Below are 25893 nucleotides of genomic sequence, written 5' to 3' on the forward strand. Positions count from 1 at the left end.
AGAGAGCTGCGGGCTGATTGGCTGAAAAAGTCACAGTGCTGGACGCTGATTGGCTGAAAGAGTCCGTTATTTGATATGTTATTCCAAGCAACAAGACAGGTTTCCTAAAGAGAACTTCACTATCAAGTTTGTGCGCGCGCGTGAGCGCGCGTGTGTGTGTGCGCGCGCGTGTGTGTGTGTGTGTGTGTGTGTGTGTGTGAGAGTGAAAAACACCTAGGAATATTTTCTATCCTGTTTTAATCCAGCAAATAAAGAACTGTTGTCTGTATGTTAATGGTTTCAGGAAAGAAAATCCTATCCTTTCCACAAAAGAGTAATTGTAGAATAACTGTTTTACCAATTCATTTATCACTTTATCGTTTCATAACAGTTTCTTGTATCCATATATCAATTACTGCAATATTCTTTAAAGGGGGTCATATAATACAGCTTTTCGACAATTTGACATTGTTCTCGTTGGTCCAAAAATATTGTATTCAAATTGTATTGCCCCAAATCCAACTTTCCCTTGATTCTCAGCCTTTTTAATACTGGGTCATATGAGCTGCATTCAGAATCTGCTGTGTCTGTGTCAGCTGGACTGTCTCCACCCACACATGTCCATCTTGGGAAGAGGAGGAAGTGCTTCTTCTTGTGGTACCATGTGCCCGAGCAGAGCTGCCTAATGGTAGGAGGGTCAAAGGGAGGGCCTACCTTGACTGGAATTGGCCAGACCCCTGATGACACTATAGAACCTGACAAATGTGTGTTTAAACAAAATAATTCATATTTAATTTAAAAAATATTACTCAAAGATCATACAGAGCTCTGGTGAACCCCAGGAGAGTGAGGCCCTATAGACCCCCCCCCCCCCCCTTTGGCTTTAAGGCTTTTCTTTTTAAATTTTCACTGTTTAATCCCTTTTTGTTCTATTTCTGCTCGTAAGTTCAGTATTCGAGCCCTTTCAACTGCCTCTCTCCTGAAATGTGTAATTATTTGTACTGAGCATTAACTCTGGATTAGAGAAGTTAAGGTCTCTGTCGCCCTCTATGGTGAAAACGAATCATCAAGCAGGAACCTAATGTCTTTTTGTTTAATCAGAATGGATCGTGGACATGAAGTCCTCTGCACGCCCGCCTTCACGGTCAAGTGTTTTGTCCTCCGCTGCCTCTGAGTGGACAGATGTGTGACCGGGGACTCTGACCGGGACTGCTGTTGGATCCAGGCCGGGCGGTCGCGGTTAAAAACAGCTGGATGCGGCTCGGCTAGCGGCGTTAGCAGCAGCACCGCAGGGCAGGCAGCCTCCGCGGGGACCGAGCCTGTGGATGGGCAACATGTCATCCGTGCATCTCGTGTTTCCTCGGCGGTAGACGATCGGGCTTAAGGCGCTGCAGCCCCGCCTTGTCGGGACATAAACCCGCGGTGTCGCGGTTGATCTGCCTGGGATGCGGAGCCGCAGCAACTCCGGCGTGCGGCTGGACGGCTACGCCAGGCTGATCCAGGAGACGATCCTGTGTCATCAGGTGAGTCCGGAGCTGCAGGAGGGAGCAGGGAGGCTGTCACACGCTGCACAGAGCCGGACGATAACACCGCCATCAGAACTATAGAAGGCCATTTCAAGCATGCAACATGTTACATAAGCGACAATGCGAGAGAGCAGCTCTTAAAAGTGCGCGTGTGTTAAAACAAGGTTGGCCAGATAGGATAATTCTTAATTATGCTTCACCCTGTAAGTCTTATTTGGATGCTAAAGCAGGCTATTATAGGTAGATTGCAATATAACCATGTAATAACAGCCTGTATTTTAATATCCTAGTAAAATTCTAATGTTTTTCTCTCTCTCAATATAACAAGAAATGTTATGTTTTACAGATACAGGTTAATGAGAGAAGAATGATATGTTTTTTTTTTAATATAGCTAGTACAGAGACACATTCCTGGACCTCTTTTCAGTGCATACAATCTCCATTTCTCTTGAATAAAACAGTATACCAAGTTTGTATTTACTCTAAAAGTGATCAGCAACAAGAATGTTATTCATTTAGAGGACCTATAAATAAAATGTAAAGACTATTGTTAAAGTTTGAAGTGATATACAGTACATATAATAAACAACTGTACCCTTGTCTTCAGTTAGTTTCCACCATTGCGTTAGTGCAAATGTTTTGGTGGGCTATTTTGCAATGAGATCTCTTGTTTTCTCCTGCAGAAATATCTTAGCTATGCAGATGTTTTGTAGTCAGTGTGGGTCAAGGTTCAACCAGAATGAGCTACACAGAAATCAACAAAGCGTGAGCGAAGGTCAGCCTCCGCTTACAGGCTGAGGACAGGGAAGCTATGCACTTTTATCTATCATCTGGTTAGTTCTCCCTGAGCCAGCTGTCCGAGTTAAAAGTGTTTGGAGTGAAAACAGCTGACAGAAAAGAGAGTGTCAACTTTCCATCCACTTCAGGGTGAGAGAAGGACCTCGGTCAAGGCAATGGTGGCACCATGGAGTCTCAAACTAAAGCTGAAACGCTGTGGACTGCTGATTTATCGAATCCTTGCTGTACTTAAAACTGCGGAAACATCAAAAGATGCAGACCTCAGAGTTTTATATTGTTTAGGTACTACCATAATTTTTATCAGCTGATTTGTCCTGCTCTAAATGTATGTATTTTTCTTCCAGGTTAGAATAGTGATTGTATTATTATTTACAGTAAATCAGAATAATAATGAGTTAGTTGGGATATGAAACAGTGAAGAAAGTGATAGGGCAGCCACAATGATAATTTAATAATGTTATTAACTAAAGGTTTGTGCTGCTTTTATCTTGTGGGGATTAGCACATTTTTGTTTATTGTTATATAACTGTTAACTAAGATAATATACACTGTGGTTCACTATTCTTTAACAATGTTAAATCTAAGGGCTCACAGTGGTGTAGTATTTATGTTAGCACTGTTGCTACTAAGCGGTGTTAGTCTGGGTCGGGCACGAGTGTTTTTCTGTGTGGAATTTGCATGTTTTCCATGTGCGTACATCAGTCAAATCAAGTTCCTATGGTTTCCGCCTACATTTCATGGTTGAATGGAGCTAAAGTAGCTCTAAAGAATGGTAGTGGGAGAACATGCAAACTCGCCATAAAAATCCCCAGGATTAGAATCGAACCTACTTGGTGTGAGATGACAGGGACAACCACTGCACGCTCATGCCCTCCTTCCTTTTTTTTCAGAATCCAGTTACTGGACTTCTTCCTGCCAGCACTCAGAAGAAGGATGCCTGGGTCAGAGATAATGTTTACAGCGTCCTGGCTGTGTGGGGACTCGGTATGGCCTACCGCAAGAACGCAGACCGTGATGAAGACAAAGCCAAAGCCTACGAACTGGAACAGGTGTGATTGCATTAATAGTTATATATTTTAAAAAAAACAACCATATCATAACCTGTCAGAATTACACAGCTGCAACATGTTCATGACAAATATGGAAATACATAAAGCCACAAGAGGTGCTAACATCTGTCTTTTATGCAACCGGTCTTTGTAAAAAGGTAGACTCAGAGAAAATGATTTGAATTAATATTAATTATTTGTGTAATTTTTGCTGTTTACTGACAAGGCTTTTGTTTTCTTCAGAGTGTGGTGAAACTGATGCAGGGACTGCTGCAGTGCATGATGAGACAGGTGAGACGCACACTTGTGCTCACATCAAATCTTCACACGAGGACTTTGGTTTGAACGTATGAATATCACCTGTCTGATAAGCCTGTGCTCTGTTTCCGAGAAGCTCGTGTGTATTCTGTTATCTAGGGTCGCCTCTTAGTATTGTAACTCAGGTTTATGTAATCATCCAGGCTTCTGACCACAGTTTTCTACACGGGATTGTCGAACTCGGGTAACATGCTTCACCTGTCAGACAACAACATCCAAACCAATTATTAACAATCTGTTAACCTATTTGTTGAAACGAAGGTAAGCCGCGGTAACATTGTGTACCCTGCTCTTGGGTTCCAGTCGTGGAAATAAGAAGAAGATGATAAACTCCACAGAGGAGTGTGAACGTGCTCAGGGAGTCATAAGAAACTGCAACTGCGACCAGCACTGCATCAGCTTGCTGGTCGCAGCATCAGAACTTAGAAACCTCACTAGATTCCCCAAAATCTGAAATGTCATCCAGGACGGGTGACTAGATAGACAATCAAACACACATTCATATCTATGGGCAATTTAGTGTGAGAAATCAACCTTAAGTACTTGTTTTTTGAACTTTTGAGGAAAACAAACAACCAGAGGAGGAAAACATCCAATACTTTTTGCTTCATCACTGTTATCTTGTGTTGCTTTTTCTGTTATTATCAGTCTTAAGTTATTTATTTCCACCACAAATGTTATCTTGCTGTCAGTGAAATGGCGTGAAAATACATGTCGGTTTTACTCTTCCTACCCATCCACTCCCAGCTGCAGTGAGTAAAGAAGATGTTCACGAGGCCATCAGTGGCTCGTGTCGCCTTGGCTTGTAGTCAGGGAGGCATTAGTAGGTAAAAACACGTTTTTTTTACTCTCCGTGTTTATGCTGTGATGTTTTTCCTCTCCCACAGCGTCGACTACATTAGCATTGTATATATGCAGTATATATGCAAATTCACTGCTGATGTAATTTATTGATTTCAAGTAACTTCATCATTCTTTTAGTAATTTCTCAAGGAAAAACACTTAATGAACTCTATCTCTTCAGGTTTTAAACTGCAGGGAATGAAACGTATTGACCGAAAAGTGTGTTAATCAAGAAAGTGACTGATAATGAAAGTGATGATTCGCTGCAGCCATATTCCGATCGAACGTGTCCCTCCGTTTATATCCTGTCAGCTCTCTGTGGTTGTCATGTGACTCTTGCCTTGATTTCATCTGGCTCAACCAGTATTGCTGGGTATTTCCTACTCTGTGTTCAAGGTGGAGAAGGTGGAGAAGTTTAAACACACCCAGAGTACAAAGGATTGCCTTCACGCCAAATATGATACGCCCACGTGTGCGATGGTGGTCGGAGATGACCAGTGGGGGCATCTTCAGGTGGACGCCACCTCCATTTACCTGCTGATGCTGGCGCAGATGACAGCTTCAGGTAGAGTTTTAGTTCTGGGTATCACTGGTGTGGCATATTGTATTTCTCATGACCATATACTATTAAAATGTATAAAATGATTAAGAAGAACTGTATGTTGCAATGAGGCTGAATTTGTTGACATTTTTCTATTATTCTGTATTATGTAGCAACTATTTAGTAAAACCAAGTGTGTGTCAAGTGGATACAAGTTTTTTTTTTTTTTTTTTTTTTAAAATCATCAAGTCAACAGGAAATTCCTTTTGTGGGAGTCTCCATGACGGTTTAGTTTTATCTATTGTGACTGGCAGCAGTAGAAGCCGAAAATATGCGACAAGTTGTTACTCGAGTTTCCCAAAAAAATGTAACATCAAAAATCACAATTTAAAGCAAAACAAATCTATAAACTTTCAGAAAAGTACCCAAACTAAAACACATCTCGACTAAAATAGATCTGACTCAATTCTCACATTAAAAACGTAGACTTTTTTTTTTTCTTTTTTCTTTTGTGCCATAGCATCAACATCACTACATGCAAAATACACAAGAGCGTCACATCATTTCAGGGGAATACTACCTATCCTTTCTGTTTTGTGTTCATTTTTTGTTTTCTGCATTTATGTTCTCAGCGTAACTCAATGTCGTTTGTCATCTGACAGGTCTTCGTATCATTTCCAACCTGGATGAGGTGGCTTTTATCCAAAACCTGGTCTTTTACATAGAGGCTGCCTACAAAGTGGCTGTGAGTACTTTTACAAGCTTGTTTGGGAGGAGGACTTTCTAACAAGAAAATATTACAGTGAATTAATACATTCTGTCTAAATTTGGAAATATTTGTTGGAGTCATGGTAAATCTGTAGAGTCAGCAGAGGGATGTGAAGGGTTTAGAGCAGGGGTGGGGAACCCTGGTCCTCAAGAGCCGCAGTCCTGCACGTTTTCAATGTGTCCTCGCATCAACACAGCTGACAGCAATTATTGGCTCGTTATCAAGCTTTCTGCAGGGTTCATCATGATAACTCAGGTGTGTTTGAGCAGGGAGACATGGAAAACAGGCAGGACTGCGGCTCTTGAGGACCAGGGTTCCCTACCCCTGGTTTAGAGACTGGAGAATATTTTTAAAGGGCTTTTTTTCCAACCAATGTAGGATTATGGGATGTGGGAGCGAGGCGACAAGACCAACCAGGGAATCCCGGAGCTTAATGGCAGCTCTGTAGGAATGGCCAAGGTACATCATGCATCATATAAACACTAAAACATGTGTGGGAGCGTTGACGTTGCTGTATCCATTGATTTGTGCTTGTTTTGCTGTGATGTTTCAGGCAGCTTTGGAGGCCATAGATGAGCTGGATCTGTTTGGTGCACATGGAGGGCCAAAGTCAGTCATTCACGTTTTGCCTGATGAAGTCGAGCACTGTCAGGTATTTATATATTGTCAATAACAGTGTGGTCAACTCAAGGCACTTTTACAGAGAAGAACCCAACTATTCTACATGAGCAAGCTTAGCTGACTGTATGGCGAGTGATAGAGGACAGAACAGAATGACCTGAACTAGCTCTAACTGTAAGCTTTATTAAAATGGAAAGTTTTAAGCCTGAAACAAACGGAATCAGCATCGGCGCTCCTCGTCTTTCCTGTGCTCAGCCTGTGTGTCTGTGACTCCTTCCAGTCCATCTTGTGCTCCATGCTGCCGAGAGCTTCACCTTCCAAGGAGATCGACGCTGGCCTCCTCTCTGTCATTTCCTTCCCTGCGTTTGCCGTAGAGGATGCTGACCTGGTGGCCATCACCAAGTCAGAAATTATCAACAAACTGCAGGTGATGTTTGAAGTAGTTCAACTTTGTTAAAACTGTTTAGAAATAAAGGAAAATTTCTTTAGCTTACTAAAACTTCCAACTCTCCTGTTTAAATTCAGGGTCGCTACGGCTGCTGCCGCTTCATCAGGGATGGATATTGTTGCCCTAAAGAAGTAAGACAAGATAAACTATCTTTGGTGTCCTTTTGCAGTCATACTTTTGTACGATAGTTCAACAAAATTCCTTTGTCATCCACAATGGGGCTAAAAAAAAAAAGGACACATCAAAGATGAGGATATACAGATATGTCCAATAAGCAATTGTCAAAATAAGCATGATGTATAATTATACCTTTTATCAAAAAGGGAATAAGAATAAACACTCTGTACATCATATATAAACAAAATGTAATCAAAATGAATAATGTGCAGAGTAAAGTGAGCAGTAAAGTGACTCAGTGTAAAATGAGCTGTAGGTGTAATGTATTCTACACATTACAAATATAAAGATTTGTAATCTATTTTAATTATTTGTGGAATAACCAAAAGGAAAATATAGAGAAATTGAATGCTGGAGTAAAAGAAGTGCTTCCCTTTTTGGATGTAATAGGACACTTGGTAGAGTTTTCCTATGGTATATTGAGTTATTTCAACTGCAAGGTTAAATGTCTTGGCTCGTCTGTCTTCTAGGATCCGTCTCGGCTGCATTACGATCCAGCAGAGCTCAAACTGTTTGAGAATATTGAATGCGAGTGGCCTGTTTTCTGGACTTATCTCATCCTGGATGGTCTCTTTCTTGAAGATCAAGTGCAGGTGATCTGAACAAACCCACTGGCCCCACTGTACTTCCGTCCTCTGTCTGCTTGAATGACGTGCGGTTCAGTTTTAATTTCAAAGAATCTTCTGGCTGCTTTGCACAGGTGCTGGAGTATCGTGAGGCACTGGAGGGAATTTTGATCCGGGGGAAGAACGGCATCAAACTGGTTCCTGAACTTTATTCTGTGCCCAGTGACAAGGTACTTGAATGTTTTAGGATTTTACAAAAAAAAACTTTCATAAAAGACAGCAGCTCTGCAGCTCTGGAACAATTTATTAGCAACAAAAGCCATGAGTAACACAAACTCTGAAATGTCAGTAATTGGAACTGTGTCACTACTTTCATTATAGTAATTATTTACTAATGCATCACAGAGGGTAGCAGTGTTGGTTTGATTCCCAGCCTGTATTAAAGTAAGTTAAAGAAAGTTTTTAAAACAGATGTTTAATGCAAACCCTGGACAGAATTGTTGTTTTGTTGTCTTTCACAGTCTGTCATTAATTTATATCAACCAGTTCAGGTTTTACAACATGAAAGTGAAATCTTACAGGTGGAGGAGGAATGCAGCAACCCTCACTCAGTGGACAGAGTGGCCATGGGCCAGCTGCCTCACATGTGGGGCCAGTCACTTTACATCCTGGGCTGTCTTCTGGCTGAGGTAATATAGTCGACTCCAACATCTGGAGCATCTCTCTCTACAATATTATTTCTGTCTCAGTAAGGCAGAGACATGTTAATGAGTCTATATACAGTCCACCACTTCAGTATGTTTCTCTTAGATCTAATAGGTCTTCCTCTCCGTTTTCCTTTCTCTCCTGGGTTCAGGGTTTTTTAGCACCAGGAGAAATAGACCCTCTCAACAGGCGATTCTCAACCAGCTTCAAGCCAGATGTCGTGGTACAAGGTTAGTGATTTGTTGGGAAGAAACATAAATCTATATACTGGAATTACATGAAGGGAACCACTAAAACACTGCATGCAGATTAAATTTCCGTCGTAGTTTTAAACTAAATTATTTCACACACAATGAAGTTGATAACGGGGCTGAACTTTATGTATAAAAAAAAATTATTTGGAAGGTTTTATTTTGGAAAAAGGATTTTCTTCCCCCCCAATTATCATTAATGTAAGTTTATTACGTGTAAATTAGTCTGCACCACACCTTACTGTTAACTCTTCTGATCTGCAGAGCGTGACGCATACTTTTTGTATGTAAACTCTACTTTTAGGGAATACCGTATTGTGAAATGAAGCTTGCAGTTTACACATTTATCTGCTTACTGGTGAATCAAAAGTGAAATAGTTGCTCAAGAACATATTCTAACCTCCGTTGTATCTTTCCTTTCAGTTTGTGTTCTGGCTGAGTCGGAGGAGATCCAGGAGATGTTACGAGACGCTGGGATCACGGTCCAGACAATGTCGGAGGTTATGCCCATCAGGGTCATGCCTGCTCGCATCCTGAGTCATATCTATGTCAGACTGGGTAAACAAGCCGTTTTGTGTTTAGCAGATTGATAGTAAAGCTGCTTTTATTTACAGCTGCATCTGTTTGTGGAACAATGAGTTGAACAACTTGTGTTTCGGAGCACAGGGAACTGCAAGAAGCTGAATCTGAGTGGGAGGCCCTACAGACACATTGGAGTCCTGGGAACATCCAAATTCTACGAGATCAGAAATCGCTTTTACATATTCACCCCTCAGGTAAGGCGAGAAAGAGATGCTTTGATATTTGTTATCACAACAAGAAAGCTATATAGAGTGAGGATAGGCGAAGCAGAGGTGAGCAGTGTTGAGTGATACTCTTGTTTCCTTCTTCTCACCTGCTCGCTGTTTCTCAACTGTGCAGTTTCTGGATCAGCATCATTTCTACCTGGCACTGGACAACCAGATGATTGTGGAGATGTTACGGACTGAACTGGCCTATCTCTCTTGTTGCTGGAGGATGACAGGAAGGCCCACGCTCACTTTCCCCATCACTCACAGCATGCTGGGTACTGAGGCTCTACACACAAAGCACACCCGTGTTTAACTGATCCACAGAGCTCTAGTTTTTTTTCAGATAGTACAGTAGTTTTTACTGTGTCTCCTGTGCTGTGGCAAGAGAATGCAGAACAGAAAGGTTTTTCTGACTCGCAGTGATTCTCTCAAATTGGCAACAGCCAGTATAGTCCATCCATCTCTTAAACCACTTTAGCAGCAGGCCTGAGCCTGCTTCATCTTCACCTTTCTAGCTGAAGATGGGTAAAGGCAGTGAACTTGTACAGGTCGCCAGTCCATCACAGGGCAAACACAGAGAGGCACATTGACTCAGGTTCAAGGACGGCTGTTGTTAAGGTCTTGGTTTCCGTCAGGAGAATCACATGGGCTGCCTACGGTTTCAGCAAATTGTTTGATAACCTCTGCCGAGGGTTCCTCCTCCACTTTAAAAACAACAACTGAGTTACTCATTGAATTGTTTGTACCAACAGAATGCAACACTATTAGAGCTTCAATCAAATTACACTACATTCATTCTCTTTTTATTTTGCCTAGCTGAGGATGGAGATGCAATTGATCCGTGTATCATAGCAACCCTCAGGAAACTACAGGATGGCTATTTTGGTGGCGCAAGGTCCGTTTTTAATCTTCAGTTTTGTATCACATTGATATTGTACACATGATATTTATGTTTTATATTTATTTTGTGTTTGTGGTTGATATATCTTCTACAGGGTACAGATGTCTGACCTCTCCAGTTTCCAGACCACTTCATTTCACACTCGCCTCACCTTTCTTGATGATAAGAACGATGACAGTTTACTCGATGAAGTAGATGATGACGACGACGATGACAGCTATGGGGAGGAATACAACACCTGTGGACCCACAGGTAGTCGGCATTTGTTAATGCTTCTTAAATCATTGAGTTGAACCTTTCATAAATGTTCCACATGTTAATTTGCCTCCAGATGGATCAAAAGACATGTTTGACAAGTACCTCACCCAGCTCCTGCACAGTACCACCACAATGTGCCATCTTCCTCCCATCCAGAGGGGGCAGCACCATGTCTTCAGTGCCGAACACACCACAAGAGACATCCTGTCCTTCATGGCCCAGATCCAGGGCCTGAACATACCCAGTGAGTTATGAGGAAAGCAATTATCATACTATACATATATACATACATACATACATACATACATACATACATACATACATACAAATATTAGATCTACAGCAGGGGCAACACCTGAGATATCGAAGTGCCAAAATGTGTTAAAAGTAAAAGTTCATTAGGATAATTGCAGTTACAAAAAGCCAATTGAAAGAAAAGACAATGACAGTTACAATCTGAATAGAAAATTGTAATCATATTTCTGTTGACAATTACACACACACTGCTAGACAATCTGATTTAAAACTAGGTGGCTGATTTGTAATGCCGCTTTCTTGCATGTTTCAGAGTCTTCCCTGTATCTACCTGTGACTCCGACCATGAACAAGTACCGCAAATTTCTCAACCTTCTTGAAGTTCCTCATCCTCATCCTCATCCTCATCCTCAGCACAGCACAGCGCACACAAAGCAACACAAGGTGTTCACCAACTCATTCCTCAGCTCTCTCCAGTCTTGCTGTCCTTGTGACTTCAGTAATTATCTGTATTGTTTTGTTACTCACCATGATGTTCTTTAAAAAGCCCCACAGTGCTGTCGATTTGCATCTGCCTCGAGACTCTCAGGGGAACCCGGACTTTGCTGTGCTGGTGAGACAACTCAAAGAGTGTCCTACGCTGCAGGACCAGGCCGACATCCTCTACATCCTCTACATTATGAAGTACGAGCTCAGAGGCTGCTCTGCATCACCCTATTAAATACACACACACGCTTTTTGTAATTCCCTTTTTGGTGATTTTGTTCTCATAACCAGAGGAGCAGACTGGCTGGTGGAGCTGTCCGGGCCTGGGCAGGGAGGCCTTAGTGTGCGGTCTCTGTTGGAGGAGCTGTATGTTCAAGCTGGAAAGTGCAAAGAGTGGGGGCTCATTAGATACATCTCTGGAATACTACGCAAGAGAGTAGAAGTCCTCGCAGAGGTGAGAGAGAGAGTCTGTAAATTGCTCCTGATAATAGAAATCCTAACAATTTACATCTGATGTGAAACTGAAGATAATATCAGTGTGCCAAAAGATTCACAAAACAACTGGAATAAATATATTCTAGAAAAATTGACTTGAAGACAAATAAACAGACATACAGCACCACAGCTGGCAGTTTTTCTCACTGTGGTGTGCAACATGTCGTTATATTGAAAAGTGCTGCAATACATGCGTCAAACATATTAGGCCTGATTGACTTTGATTCTGCACAATACTTTGCAAAATTGCATACTCTTTCAGACAGACTGTGCTTTCATTTTTGCACTTTTGATCAACTAACAATAGCACCATGAGTGATATCACCCCCAGTGTTCAAATGTGGGTTTTGCTTGCATTAGGCCCTGTTGACATGAGAACGATCCAGAACAATCTGCTGGAAATGGTATTGCTTCGGTGTTTGCTTGCATTAATGTTGAAGTGTTTGCATAGAGCGCTGAGCCCACCCAAGAACAAAATGAAAGGTGATACCACTCAAGTTGCATGTGTGGGTGGAGGAAGTTATCAAAAACGTTAGATAGTTATTGTAAACAATCTGAGTTGGCCCCCCAAAAAAGAAAAAGAAAACAGAATATGGGAGATGATTAGTCACAAATTCAAAGTTTGATCCACACTACAGAAAATGCAGCCACCATCTGCCCACTAGATTATTTCAAAAAATAGTCATGCAAGGAATTCAATAAACTCATTAAGCCATTCAATTAGGTCGTAATCTAAAGTTTAAGAGCTAACATTATAAAATAATCTGCGGCAATTTGGTCCTCTGGTAGAGAGGATGACGCCTCTCTAGTCACCATCAATGATCAAATGTACTCATCCCTGCTCTAAACCCTGAAATAAAATGATATATTTCAGTAATTTATTGTTACCTTTATTCCATTTTTTTCACAGGCCTGCACAGACCTGATTTCCCATCACAAGCAGCTAACTGTCGGTCTTCCTCCTGAACCCAGAGAGAGAGTGATCACTGTGTACGTTGATGTTCTTCTAAAAAATATAGTGTGGCTGTGAGAGTTTGTCATAATACAGGGTGACTGACCTAATGAGCACACGGAGGAAATAAAACAAGAAACCTGCTGTTCTACACTGTTTGTCTTCAGCCCACTTCCTCCAGAGGAGTTGAACACTCTCATCTATGAAGCCAGTGGTCAGGACATCAGTGTTGCTGTACTAACTCAGGTAAACCTGCAGCGTTTTGCCATTCGAAGGACCCACTGAGACACCGATCATAACATCAGTGTATTTGTCTGTCACGTAGGAAATCATGGTGTACCTCGCCATGTACGTGCGCTCCCAGCCTGCTCTGTTTGGGGACATGCTCCGGCTCAGAATAGGACTCATCATGCAAGTGATGGCCACAGAACTGGCCCGCAGCCTGCACTGTTCTGGTAGAAAGAAAAACAATGCACGCCTGTGGGGACACAAAAACTATTCAGGTCGGCAAAACTGAAACAAAAACTCTGTGACCCTTCTGCAGGGGAGGAGGCGTCGGAGAGTTTGATGAGCCTGAGTCCCTTCGGCATGAAAAACCTGCTGCATCACATTCTCAGCGGCAAAGAGTTTGGAGTTGAGAGAAGCAGTGAGTTTTTCTTTTTAACCCTTTAACTTCTTTTTTGCCATGCCAGTGCCAGTCTTGAGCCCTTCTCCATCAAATCACTGGTACATTCACTACTGCAGTACAGTAGTTGACTGCTTTTTTTCCTGTCTTGATAAATGTTACACAAATACTACAGCTTTCACTTTCACTGTAAAACCCTCTAATTAGCAATCCTGTCATTTATTGTGTGGGCCTTTGATAGCGATATCCTTGATACATAAAAAAAAAAAGAATTCAAGGAAAATTGACTACTTCGACTGCAAACTTTATGCACTTCATGAGAAGTGACAGCTCTGCTTCACTCAGATTTTAAAATGCTTTCATTTGATGTGCTTTGTCCATTCTGCTTTTATATCCATGCACTGGAGATTTATTTTTGCAAGCAGGTCACAGTGAAGATAATAAAACCAAACCAAAAGCACCATCATTCAAAGTACTGTCTGATTTGACTTTGCTTTAAGGTGGTTTGATTTTGTTTGTTTTTTTCATCCATTAAGTGCGTCCAATCCAGTCCACTGCCACAAGTCCTGCCATCTCCATCCATGAACTGGGCCACACTGGAGCCACAAAGACTGAGCGTACAGGAATACACAAACTGAAGAGTGAAATAAAGCAGGTGGGAATTATAAAGTCTGTTTGTGCGTCTGTGTATGCCTCTGTCTGAGGAGAATAACATTTATCTTGCCTCTGGTTGCAGCTGGATGACTCTCAACCCGTCAGTGTGGGTTGGCTTTGATAAAATCTTGCATGTAACCGTTTCTAACGCCGGTCTAAGCTACCAAACCGACATCTTTAATCTTCCTCATACGCCACCTGCTCGCTGCGTAGCTGCTCCAACTCTCCCTTCATTCCATATCAGTTGATAAACATGCTTTAGTACTTTTCCAAATAAAACACACTGAATATATATGTCAATAAGTAGTTGCTTGTGGAACAGTGTGATATTCAAATTATTTGCAAAAACATGATCTCTTGAACCAGTCCAGGTTTTAACTATCCATCTCTCATAGTTAATTGTATCAATATTTAATTGGTTAGTGACAAAACTTGCGAATGTTAGTCAGTTTTCTTCCAGAACTGTGCGACACGTGTTTTTGCAAAGCTGGATCCGTCTTTGACCATTACTCTGCTCTGTGTGGCTGCAGCATCTCCATGTCTGCAGCATGAGAACCACATGAACCCTTCTCAAACTCTCCTCTCTCATCTGTCATTCATATCTATGTGTAGATCTGCAGTGGCGGTCTTTCCTTGAATAGCAATGTCACATCTCCTCGCTCTACGGTAAACCATTTCACCTCAAGTGCCTCATATTGCCTCTGTTTGTCCTCACCAGGTTGCTGTAATTCCAAAGTTTGTTAACACAAAGCAAAATCACATTAAAAGTGAAATCTGTTTCGCTTCATTTAAGGGCAAAGATGTCTTATGGAATTTCAGTCATGGAAAAAAGATCAAGCTGTGAATTACATGGAAATCAGATCCCTTCTCATGGTCATATCATGCAAAGACAAGCACATTGGAAGGTATTTGTCTGGCCACTGGCCCAAATCCCTTTTCAGGAAGTATTTTAGAACAGTTAACATTCGTGGTGTGTTTATGTTGTAGGACTACGACTGCAACAACGCATCAGTAGTTGGTTAAAACTTCCTCATCTCACAATGGTCTAAACCCAGATCGTTCCCTAGAAAACTGGAGTAATATATCATCCATTGCAGTTGTTAACCTGTTTAGAGGATAACTTTGGATAAAATGTACTGAAGGCACAAGTTGTATCAAACCTTTGCTTCACATGTAACAGTTGTTAGTAATCCTAGGAACTAATTATTTATAAAACTAAAACAAATAAAAGCACACTCATCACAACAAATGCAACTGTGACATCCTTGCCCTTGAATAACCTACTAAAATCTTAAAATTTCAATTTTGATGAAGCATCAGAATGCATGACTGACTGCATGAGCCGTTTTATTACGGCAAAATGTTTTAGCAGTTTCTTTGTGTGTGTGTTTGCAGTAATAAAACTAAACTAAACTAAACAAAAATCACAATTTCACCCTTATTTACATGCCTTTGTAAAAACATGGAAATAAGGTTGATAATACGCACAGACGTGAACTGAATATGTTGGAGTAGTGACTTTCTCTCACCTCACCACAGCGCTGCAGCAGCCCGTCCACCCCCAGCGGCATCCTGTCCCCGGTCGGTCCGGGTCCAGGAGATGGACAGTTGCACTGGGAGGAGAAACAAGGTCAGTGGCTGAGGAGACGGAGGCTGGATGGCGCCATCAACAGAGTGCCGATGGGTTTCTACCAGAAGGTCTGGAAGATCCTGCAGAAGTGCCACGGCCTGTCCATCGATGGATACGTGTTGCCGTCTTCTACCACGAGAGAGGTAACAGTGCGGAGATTCAGTGAAAGATGGATTTAGTCCCTCCTGTATGAATGTGTGCAGGGATGTAGATAATGATGGAAGAACAGACCTGTGGAGACATGCTCTATGTATCCTCTCCGTTAAATGGACTTCCTGGTTAAATAAAGGTGAGTAACTGAATAAACTGGATTTCTTTTCTCTTTAGATGACAATAGGAGAGATTAAGTTTGCAGTGCAGGTGGAATCCGTCCTGAACCACGTGCCCCAGCCAGAGTACCGGCAGCTGCTGGTGGAGACCGTGATGGTTCTGGGTCTGGTGGCCGACGTCGACGTGGACAGCATCGGAGGAATCATTCACGTGGATCGCATCTTGCATTTGGCTAATGACCTTTTCCTCGCAGACCAGGTACCACCACAGATAAAGACATAGATCAGAAGCTTTGAAAGGCTCGGGGGAAGAACAGGACCCCCTCAGAGAACCTGAAAGATGGTTCTCTAGGATTAAATTATTCAATTAAATTAAAGATTTATTTTCCTCATGAATGCCTCTCTGATATGAGAATGGAGTTTAGGTGTGTAGCAGAAAGCTTTATCTTTAGCATCAGAGAGAGGGCAATGTGCAAAAAAAAAATCCATATTTCTGACATGACTCATCAGTTATTCTTTCTTTTCTCGTTTGCTTTTCCTTCTAAAGTTCTCTAGCACCATCCAGTGGAGGCACAACATGCACTTTCTGATAGACTCCAGCAGAGAAATCGTTTTTTTTGTTCATGGCATTTTAAAGTACTGTGTTCTGCTTCTGCGTTTACAGAAATCCCACGGTGCAAGTGAATATTTCCTTGAAAAGGACCCTGCAACGGGAATCTGCAACTTCTTTTACGACAGCGCCCCCAGTGGGAGCTTCGGCACCATGACATACCTCTCCAAAGCGGCTGTCACTTACGTCCAGGACTTCCTGCCAAGCTCCAGCTGCCTCATGCAGTGAGAAAGCAAAGTAGCATGCTCCACTGCTTCTGATGGACTCCGACTGATAACTTAAGCATCCACTGGCCAAAAGGCGCAAACAAAGATCTCCGTCATCACCTCAGCTAATTCATGCGGTGCTACAAAATATGTGACGCTGCAGCTCTCATGTACCGACGTAACATCACAGCCTTGTTGGCTGATACAAAGCACTACATTTGAATTTATTCTGTTTGAGTCTCAACCGGGAATTTATTTATTTTTGGTCTCACTTACCGCTCAATTGTGTTTACAGATATACGCACAACTCTGCGCTCATGGAGGGTAATAATAATAATAATGATAGCCAATAATTTATAATTTGAGTATATATACACAATATATTTTATCATTCTGCCTCTAATAATTTAGATTTTATTTAGTAATATATTTTATTGTTCAGCTGTATTTACCGACTTATATTAGTGTGAAAATAATCTAAATGAAAGTTTTAAAGCTTTAGAAATATTTTGCCTGACCAGTAACTGCGTGCAATATAATTAACTAAAAGTTAACCTTCCATAGTTTTGAGGCACTGTGTGACTTTGTGTCCTTCGTACTGACATTGACTTGCTGTTGTTCTGTTCTTACAATAGCCTGAATGTGAATCCTTTTTTCAGTTCTGTGCAGTATGAAGAATTATTTCAGGCATGTTCAGGTAGAGTTGAATGGTTGTAAAGAACATACAGCGACAAATGTACGTCAACAGTGAATTAAAAGGACCTTAACATTAAAGAATTCCGTTTCATTTTTGGATCTGGGAAAATTTGCACTGAATTCCCATCTTCTGTGAGAGTGTGTGTGTGTGTGTGTGTGTGTGTGTGTGTGTGTGTGTGTGTGTGTGTGTGTGTGTGTGTGTGTGTGTGTGTGTGTGTGTGTGTGTGTGGGGTTGGGGGGGTTTTGAACTGTGATGGACCTGTCCAGGGTTTACCTGCCTGATGGGCTCCATCCCCCTACAACCCTAAACTGGATAAAGTCTTATAGATTGATGGATGTAGATTACAGGTTAAAGCCAGTGCAGAGACCTATGTGGGAAGGCAGAGAGATAAAGTGTATTTGTGAATATCAGTAGACTTTCTGTGTTTTTCCTCAGGCGGTACATCTCACAAAGAGATGAGGAGACTTTAGTCTGCCTGGTACAATAAGAACAGAAGCATGCATGACTTTTTTATTTAGACGCATCTGTTTATTTTTGGCTTAACTTGACAAAAGAAATTCATATTTTTTGATATTCCTGTTTAATGGATGGACTTTTTTTTTTTTTAATAAAGACATGATAAAGACATAGACTTTTAAGTATTTATTGTTTATCTTGACAATAAAAATTGAATAAATAGCATAATATGAATTATGTAAATGACTGGAAATACACTAAGTTTCATAAGGAATACAGAAATAGAATGGGCTTCAGTAGGACGTCTGTCTCTGGCCAGATTGTGGTGATTTCCAGCTCAGCCGTACATGTTTGCTGTTGTTCTTGGTAAACATTTTTTCCAGCTGTAGGGCGACAGGCGATGGGTGGCTGGACACGCACATTTGTACCCACCTCTTTGGTTCACACACATATGAGAACAGCCTCCATTCCTCCGATTACATTCATTAATGTCTGGCGGAGAAGAAGAAATTATTGTCAGCAGACAAGGGAAGTTTAAAAAAACAATCTGAAGTTTCAACAATACTTTTAGATTTTTATTTTTTTTCCCTTAATAAGTCAGAATGTTACTTACCTGAAAATATTTGTTGGCTTATTTGTATATCTAACTTGTTGGTTAGTCTGCATGCACTCTACTAATAATAAAAGGTTTAAAGTAAAACAATGAGGTGTAGTGTATTGTAGCAAAGTAATTAAAAAAAATGTATCTGTGTTGACGATACAAATGTAAAAATGCCCTTTTATTGAATCCACTAAACTGTTCCAGGAGTGTGTCTGAATCTGACCACACTGACCTTTGCAGCGTCGGCCGTCCCTTTGGAGTGTGTGTCCTCGGGGGCAGATACAGCGGTGAGAGCCCGGCAGGTTGATGCACTGCCACTCACACATGTCCTCTTGACACTCATCAATATCTGCACACACATTCAGAATCCTACACGTTTATTTTCAGGGCGAACAAAAATTATTAAATGTGTTATAAATACATTAAATCTGATTTACCAACACACTCTTCCTTCAGAGTTTGTGCATCATCGGGTGTTGCTGTTGATTGTTTTCTGTACCCAGTTGGACATGCTGAAACACAGCTGTGTCCGTCTCCCGCTAAGAGGCGGCCATAAGTGCAGGAGCATCGGTAGGATCCTGGTGAGTTGTGGCAATGCTCCGTGCATGGGCCGAGCCCCTCGTTCACAACACACTCATCAATGTCTGGAAAGTATGTTATGGTATGGTATGGTACAGTGAAGTTTAGAGCTGCTTTATGAGTAACAGATTTTTATTTAGATATACATATAATCCCAATTCAACTTCTATATCAATTAATAATCAGTATTATACATTTAGGTAGGTAAAGTAAATACAAAATTCAAAATGTTACAAGGAACATGAGAGTACAATCTAGATGCATTTTCTTGAACGCATGTCTATATTTAAAGAACATGTGTCCAATACTGGCAGCGTCATTTTGTCCTAACAGTGCAAGATGGAAAGTCAAACGTTAAGAAAGATGTTAAAGTCATTGTTTGCTAATTCTATGTCGATATGTGCGGTATGAAGGTAATACTGAGGATTTGTTGTTTTACCTTGACAGTGGTCGTTTGCACTCTGAAGGCTGTAGCCAGCAGGACACTTGCAGTAGAAGCTCCCGGGAGTGTTAACGCATCCAAACACACAGCCTGCGACAGCCACAGGCAGCAGACACTCATCCACATCTGTAAATATTTAGGGGATGAAAAAAAAAATACCCAACCAAGTTTATGGATGTAAAAAAGGCCCAAACAGACACAAGTGTCTGAGTACAAGCACTCACTCATTCACCTGTGCAAGCTATCTGGTCGTGAGCTGATTGATAGCCGTCGTCGCATGTGCATTTAAAGGAACCAAATGTGTTGATGCATCTTTGTGGACAGTGATGATGACCCTCTAAACACTCATCTAGATCCACACAGCAATGAGAATCAGCACAACATCAATCAAACAGCTGCTGCAGCTTGTTCAGAAAGATGCTGGGGGAGTCCTGACCAACACCATGAGAGCAGAGCACATCACACCACTGCCTCAGACACTGCACCAGCTGCCTGTATGTCAAATATTCACTTTAGCATCTTTCAAAGGGACTAAATGGCCTTGGTTTAGGATACAGTACTGATTTACTAGGCTCTAATGAAGCAAAAAGGCCCATCAGATCATCTGGGGCAGGTTTACTCACTGTTCCTCGGACCACCAATAGAACAACCTCGGTGGATATCTGAGCTCAGCTGAAACTGAAACAGCATATTTAAATCAGTATAACACTGTGGTTTATTGCAGCTTGGCAGTAAGGAAGATATTAATGTTAGGTTCACCTGTAACTTTTGTTTATATATCTGTCTGATACTGCATTTTGCTTTCGTTTTTTTTTTTTTTTTACAAGATAAAGACTTCATGGTAGACCAGGAACCTGCTGCATTAGTACAGCATGCTGCCTGACAAGATCCAGAATCCAAATCCAAAATCCAGAAGATGGCTCATAAATGGCGCCATCATACAGAGCATGTGAAGCTTGATCACATCATCATATCATTTTCCAGCACTCATAAGTTATATTTCCAGTGAGAACCGCCCAGCCCCACCTGATGAAAACACCCTCTTTGTGGTTTACACTGCACATCTGATTCATGTGAGCTGCTTTACATTGCAATGTGTGCATTTCATTAAAAAAAACAAAACAAAACAAAAAAACCTCACAGAAGCATGCTCTGTCAATCCAACAAAAGCCCCGACTGCAGTGGGATGAAAGAGAGGAGCAGAGGATGAAAGCTGCTCGTATCCCCCTCTGCTCTGAATGAAGCTGGTATCTGAAACCTCATTGATGTATCTCCATGTTGGCTCACTGTTTGGGGCTCGTAATGAGTAAAACACGAGGCAGATGTTTTCTCACTTGTCGCTCCTCCGACAAGAAACAATGATGTGCAGGAAGGACTCAGATATCTTGTTTCATCGGCTCCAGGGGAAACTACTGTTTCCCCAGTGTACCTTGCTTTCTTTCTGACATGTGGAAGGAGGTTGCAAAGTGTGGGAATATGTTTTAAAAGAAGCTCTACATAAATGGAGCTTCTCTCTGTGGAATGCCAGACTGGTATGTTCTGAAACCTTTTTATACTACTGTGGAGTCAGTCAAAACAAAGACACTGAACAGGACTTTCTGATAACTGCTAACAACTCTGAGAGTATTCACGAGATGTGTGTTGATATGTTTCACAAACGAAAGGTTGTCAGCAGCAGTAACTTCACAATATATGGAGTAAAATGGTACCTTTCTGAATGCTACGGCGGTGCCATAAACTCCACAGCTCTGAAACATTCAAACGCATGAAACATGAGGAGGAGATTCCCTGTTGTGCTCCAACATGCCCCAGTGGACGGTGAACGTGTGGTTATTAAACAAGAGCTCGGGGGGTTTTGCAGAGGGTTCAGGAGAATTTTCACAGGCACATGAAATCTTTGGAGAAAAGTTCTTAAAAAATAAATGAAAAAAAGGCCTTGACGTGCTCCTCACCTCGACAGGTTCGCCCATCTTCCAGCAGAGTGAATCCGGGACGACAGCGGCACTGAGTCCTGGTCTGGTTGTGACTGGTGCTGTGATTGTAGTGCTGGGAGTGAGAGCACAGCTGAGAACATCCTCCATTGTCAACTGAACATGGAGTCAACCCTGTGAGGAAAAACAGATGTGGTTAAAACACGAAGCTGACATAAAATTGCTCAACTCTCACATGCTGTTTACGTTTCATTCCTTCAGCATAGTATACGGCACGTCTATTTTGACAGATTTTAACAGACATAAGAAAGTATAAATAATCAGCAAACATTAATAAATAGATCATGAATCCATAATATATGTTTACAGTTTATTTGGGATAAAACATCTATTATCTGCATTTTGAGCTCCACTGTACCAGTTCACGTTATTAAAAATACAACAATTAATCTAAATTCCAATCAAAGTTCACTTTGTAATGCTAAATGTGTAAAAAAAATGCATTTAGGTGATTTTACTGCTGTGAAATGAAGCCAATTTTGACTACAAAAAATCTGGACTAGATATTACTAAAGAGTAACAATCAATTCATTATCAATTTGAGTGCAATTTTTTTCAAATTTGTGTGAATATTTTGGTCTCAGCTTTTGAAAAATTCAGTAGTCGAAGATGGTTTACAGTTGGTACAGTGGTGTAGTGGTGAGCACTCCTGCATCACAGTGAGAATATTCCCACTTCCACTCTGTGCATGCTTTGCATGTTCTCGCTGGTGTGTGGGTTTCCTCCCTTAGTCCAAACAGCATGTACCTGAAGTTAAACTTGTGAGTCTAAACTGCCTCGTTGTCACTGTATTGGCCTGTGATGGACTGCTGACCTGCTTTCCCCTGTAATCATCTGGAATGAGCTTCTGCTTCCCATGACCCAACTTAGAAAATAAATGGCCTAAGATGGATGGACGTGGGAGTTTAGGACTTTTAAAAGGAAGAATTTGTAGATGTTGAATTGAGCCTAAATAAAACATAAACTGATTTTTTGGGGTTTATACATCTCAGCACATGTATGGATTAAGAAAAAAACTTGTTCCCTCCGACTACACACAGAGTGAGAATAAAGTTAAGTTCAAGTGATAAAAAACTGATATTCAGTGTACTGAATTTTATGTTCAGAGTCAGAGATATGTGAAAATAATAAACATTTGACAATATGTATTTGTTCCAAGTCTTCCAAAAGACTTTGCAGCACTGAAGAAAGAAATTAGACTTTTTTTGTTTTGTTTCTAAAATAGAAAGTCAATGATCGATATGCAGTGCTCAAAATCATACAGCATGAAAGCCAATCATGTATTTTCTTACATAAAGAAGTGGACTTTTTGTCCTTTTACCTCACAGTGACCAAGAGCTAATTATTTTGGATTTAGCTGGTCGATTAGTGCCACAATCTAATGGAATATGAAGAAGTCAGAAAACTAATATATTACCACTACTTTGCACTGACATAAATAGACATACTATTTTTATGATGCATGGAAATATTTATAGGTGAAAAAAGAAAAACATCACAAGTTTGAGTAAAATATCATGGCAAATTAAACATATTGAAAATCGACTGCATAAATATAAGATATTCACATGAATAAACAAAACTGAAGACTCCTAAAAATCATTCTTTCTTTCCTTCTTTACGCTTTCGTTTTAATGATCTGCAGTTTTTGATGAATCAAATGATGACGACGCTGTGAAGCTCCAGCACCACCTACCCAAACACACTGGTGTGATTCCACTCCATGTACCCCCATGCTGGCAGAAACTATGTATATCTCCATGAGCCAGAGTGTAACCGGGGTAGCAGGCATATTGTATGTAATGCCTGTAATCTTTGGGTCCCGGATTCTCCACATTTCGAAAGTAGAAGGTCCCGTGAGCAGGCACAGGAGGGTACGGGCACACAGGTCGTCTCCCAAGGCTCAGAACTGACTTCAAGGTGGTGTTGATCCTCAGGATAGTGTGTTCAGTCCACTGAAATCCGGAGTCAGTCGACGTGTCTAAATGAAGGCCGGCATTGAACAGCTGTGCTCTCGTGTTGGAGCCAATCGGACTTGAAATTGAGCTCGCAGGTGATGAAGAAGAGGAAGACTTGTTAATAATTGACTGAGCGGGTGTGGAAGGAGTGAATGGTGGCGTCTCTGTGGGCTCCTCTTTTTCTGCAGGCAGACGATGAAACAAAAAGTGAGAAAAGAGTCCACTCTCACCCCGTCGGTCCTTGTCCGCAGAGGGAGTGGCGTTATTCTGGGATGTGGTGAGCTCTTGCAACGCAGGCACAGGAAGGGGCAATTTGTTCTGCTGGAGAGAATATGTCTCGACAGTAAAGGTTGTGAAAGGAGTGACAGCTGGTGTTTGGGCTGTTGGAAATGTTGGTGATGAAGATGTCGATCGCTCTGTTTCTGACACTAATGACACGGTGGATGAGACGGTCGTAGATTGATGAGATTCGGAGGCAAACATTTGTGACTCCTTCTCCAAAGTTGCTGCTTCCTCTCCTGTCAATTCCACCGCTGAGCTCCAGCCATCAGCTTCTGCCTCAGGTCTTTGAGCTTCATAGGCCTGGTGTTTTACTTTCAACCTGAGAAGCTGAATGCTCTTCTCTTGATGGGTCACGTTTAGATTATTTGTTGGAATTCTGCCACTGGTGGTGGACGTTTGGGATGGTGCATGGGACAGTGGGCTCGATTTGACATCCACATCTTTGGAGGCAGCATTAGTAAGGTGGTCATCGTGAGACTGTTGCTGGATTTTCAGAGCTGGAGAAGCAAAGACGCCTTGGTGTGAGATCAACCTTCGTACATCTGAAAGTGAGCTCATCATGTCGGACTCTAATGGGAAGGAAAAAGAGCAGAAGAGTAAAATAGTGCAAGTTTCTTTTTTTTTTAAACGTAATCAGTAAAGTCACACATTTTGCACACAGTGACTTTTCTCCAAGCAGCCTTACTTTCACTCAAATTTCTTTTCTCCACAGGTTTTATAATTGAAACATACTTTTAGAGGGGGCAGCCAGAAAAGCAGTAGATGGTCGACAATGAACTCACTTCATTTGTGTAACATTAAAAAAAAAAAAAAAACATGGAATAATCTTATCTCCACTAACATTAAAGTTTTCAAAGTTGGACCAACACACAGATCAGGCGATTGACAGTCGAGCTACTTCTGTATCTAAAAATCCTAACCCATAATTTAAACAGCTTGTAAAAATGAAATGAAGAAATTTTATATGGTTCAAAGATGTTTTTGCTTATCATAAAAAAAATATATATATCTAACGATAGAAGCCTTTGTGGAATATCAATACAGGTCCACATACATTATCGCTCACTGAATTCACAATCCATCTCATAAGAAGTCATAACATGCACAAGTATTGACTTTCTGCTGCCTGCTCTCTTTCCATTTATAGGCCAAATCTAACAAAGTTTACATTTAGTCACTTTAGGAGTTACAGTTTAAACATGCAGCACTGATAGGAGGGATGCATCAATCTTTTAAAGCTGAATAACTTGACTGTGTGTTACGCTCACCTTTGCATACAGGCTTTGTACCGTTCCACATGTGGCCTTTACAGTATATCATTGAAGGTCCGCGCAATTGAAAGCCACTGTCACAGCTGAACTCGGCCCAGGAGCCATCATCGTTCATGGTGCTTGTCCCATGAGTGAGCGGCCCCGGGTAGGTGCAGCCAGAAGCTGACAGAAGGGAAGGAAAATAATGGAAAGGCTTTTTTATTTTTTATTTTCATGTTTTTACCCCTCATGTCCATTTTGTTCTGTAAACCTGGTCACAACTCCAACATGAGTTATATCTTTCTGAAGTTCAAATCTGTCTGAAATTAAAGGGAACATGTGGATGAATGAAGGTCCTCACCAACACACACGGGGGGGTCCCGGGACCAGTGCCCAGACACACAGCTATTGGTTTTGTGTCCATGAAGCTTGTATCCAGGACGGCAGCGAAAGATTACCAGGAGTCCGCTGTAACGGAAGAAAGTCTGTCCATTGTCCAGGTTCCTGAACCTGCTGCATCCCTCAGCTCTGCACACTGTGGACAACTCACAATGAAAAGCATGCAGCAGGTTGCTCGACACAACGTCAACTCTGAGGAAATACCTGGAGTGGAGATGCAGGCCAGAGTGATCAGCGCCATCAGGAGTCCCATCATGTGAATGGATCTTCAGGAGATTAGTGATCTGCTCTGCTCACAAGAGTTGGAGGGGTTGAGGTGGGAGGTGGAGAGAAGTAGTGGAGTGGATGAAAAAAGGAGGGGAGTGGAGATGTGGTCTGAGATTACTACCGGACAGGCATATGGGAGGGAGAAAGGGAGGAGGAAGGGGTAAACACTCTGACAGATGGATACAGAGCCATCAGGGGAGTTGTTTGCTTTATAGTAAACAGCAGCTTTGTAATATAATAAAGTAAAT

At 41.5% G+C, this 25893-nt stretch overlaps 1 protein-coding gene across 1 annotated transcript; it reads left to right on the top strand.

The window, feature by feature from the left end:
* The first annotated feature begins 1055 nt into the window (after nucleotides 1–1055).
* On the top strand, nucleotides 1056–17494 carry LOC308106788 (phosphorylase b kinase regulatory subunit alpha, liver isoform). The gene is made up of 31 exons (XM_080458740.1): nucleotides 1056–1502; nucleotides 3194–3352; nucleotides 3596–3643; nucleotides 4910–5078; nucleotides 5717–5799; nucleotides 6202–6282; nucleotides 6377–6475; nucleotides 6725–6871; nucleotides 6970–7023; nucleotides 7540–7662; nucleotides 7770–7865; nucleotides 8217–8324; nucleotides 8492–8570; nucleotides 9015–9149; nucleotides 9258–9367; nucleotides 9513–9657; nucleotides 10199–10277; nucleotides 10378–10535; nucleotides 10615–10785; nucleotides 11110–11240; nucleotides 11344–11480; nucleotides 11574–11736; nucleotides 12688–12767; nucleotides 12897–12975; nucleotides 13055–13184; nucleotides 13274–13375; nucleotides 13891–14009; nucleotides 14621–14674; nucleotides 15548–15781; nucleotides 15966–16166; nucleotides 16572–17494. The coding sequence occupies exons 1-31, from the start codon at nucleotides 1425–1427 to the stop codon at nucleotides 16743–16745; spliced, it is 3726 nt and encodes a 1241-aa protein (XP_080314866.1). The 5' UTR covers nucleotides 1056–1424; the 3' UTR covers nucleotides 16746–17494.
* The last annotated feature ends 8399 nt before the right edge of the window (nucleotides 17495–25893 follow it).

The sequence above is a fragment of the Lipophrys pholis genome (genome assembly GCF_963383615.2).
Source record: "Lipophrys pholis genome assembly, chromosome: 2".
NCBI lineage: Eukaryota > Metazoa > Chordata > Actinopteri > Blenniiformes > Blenniidae > Lipophrys > Lipophrys pholis.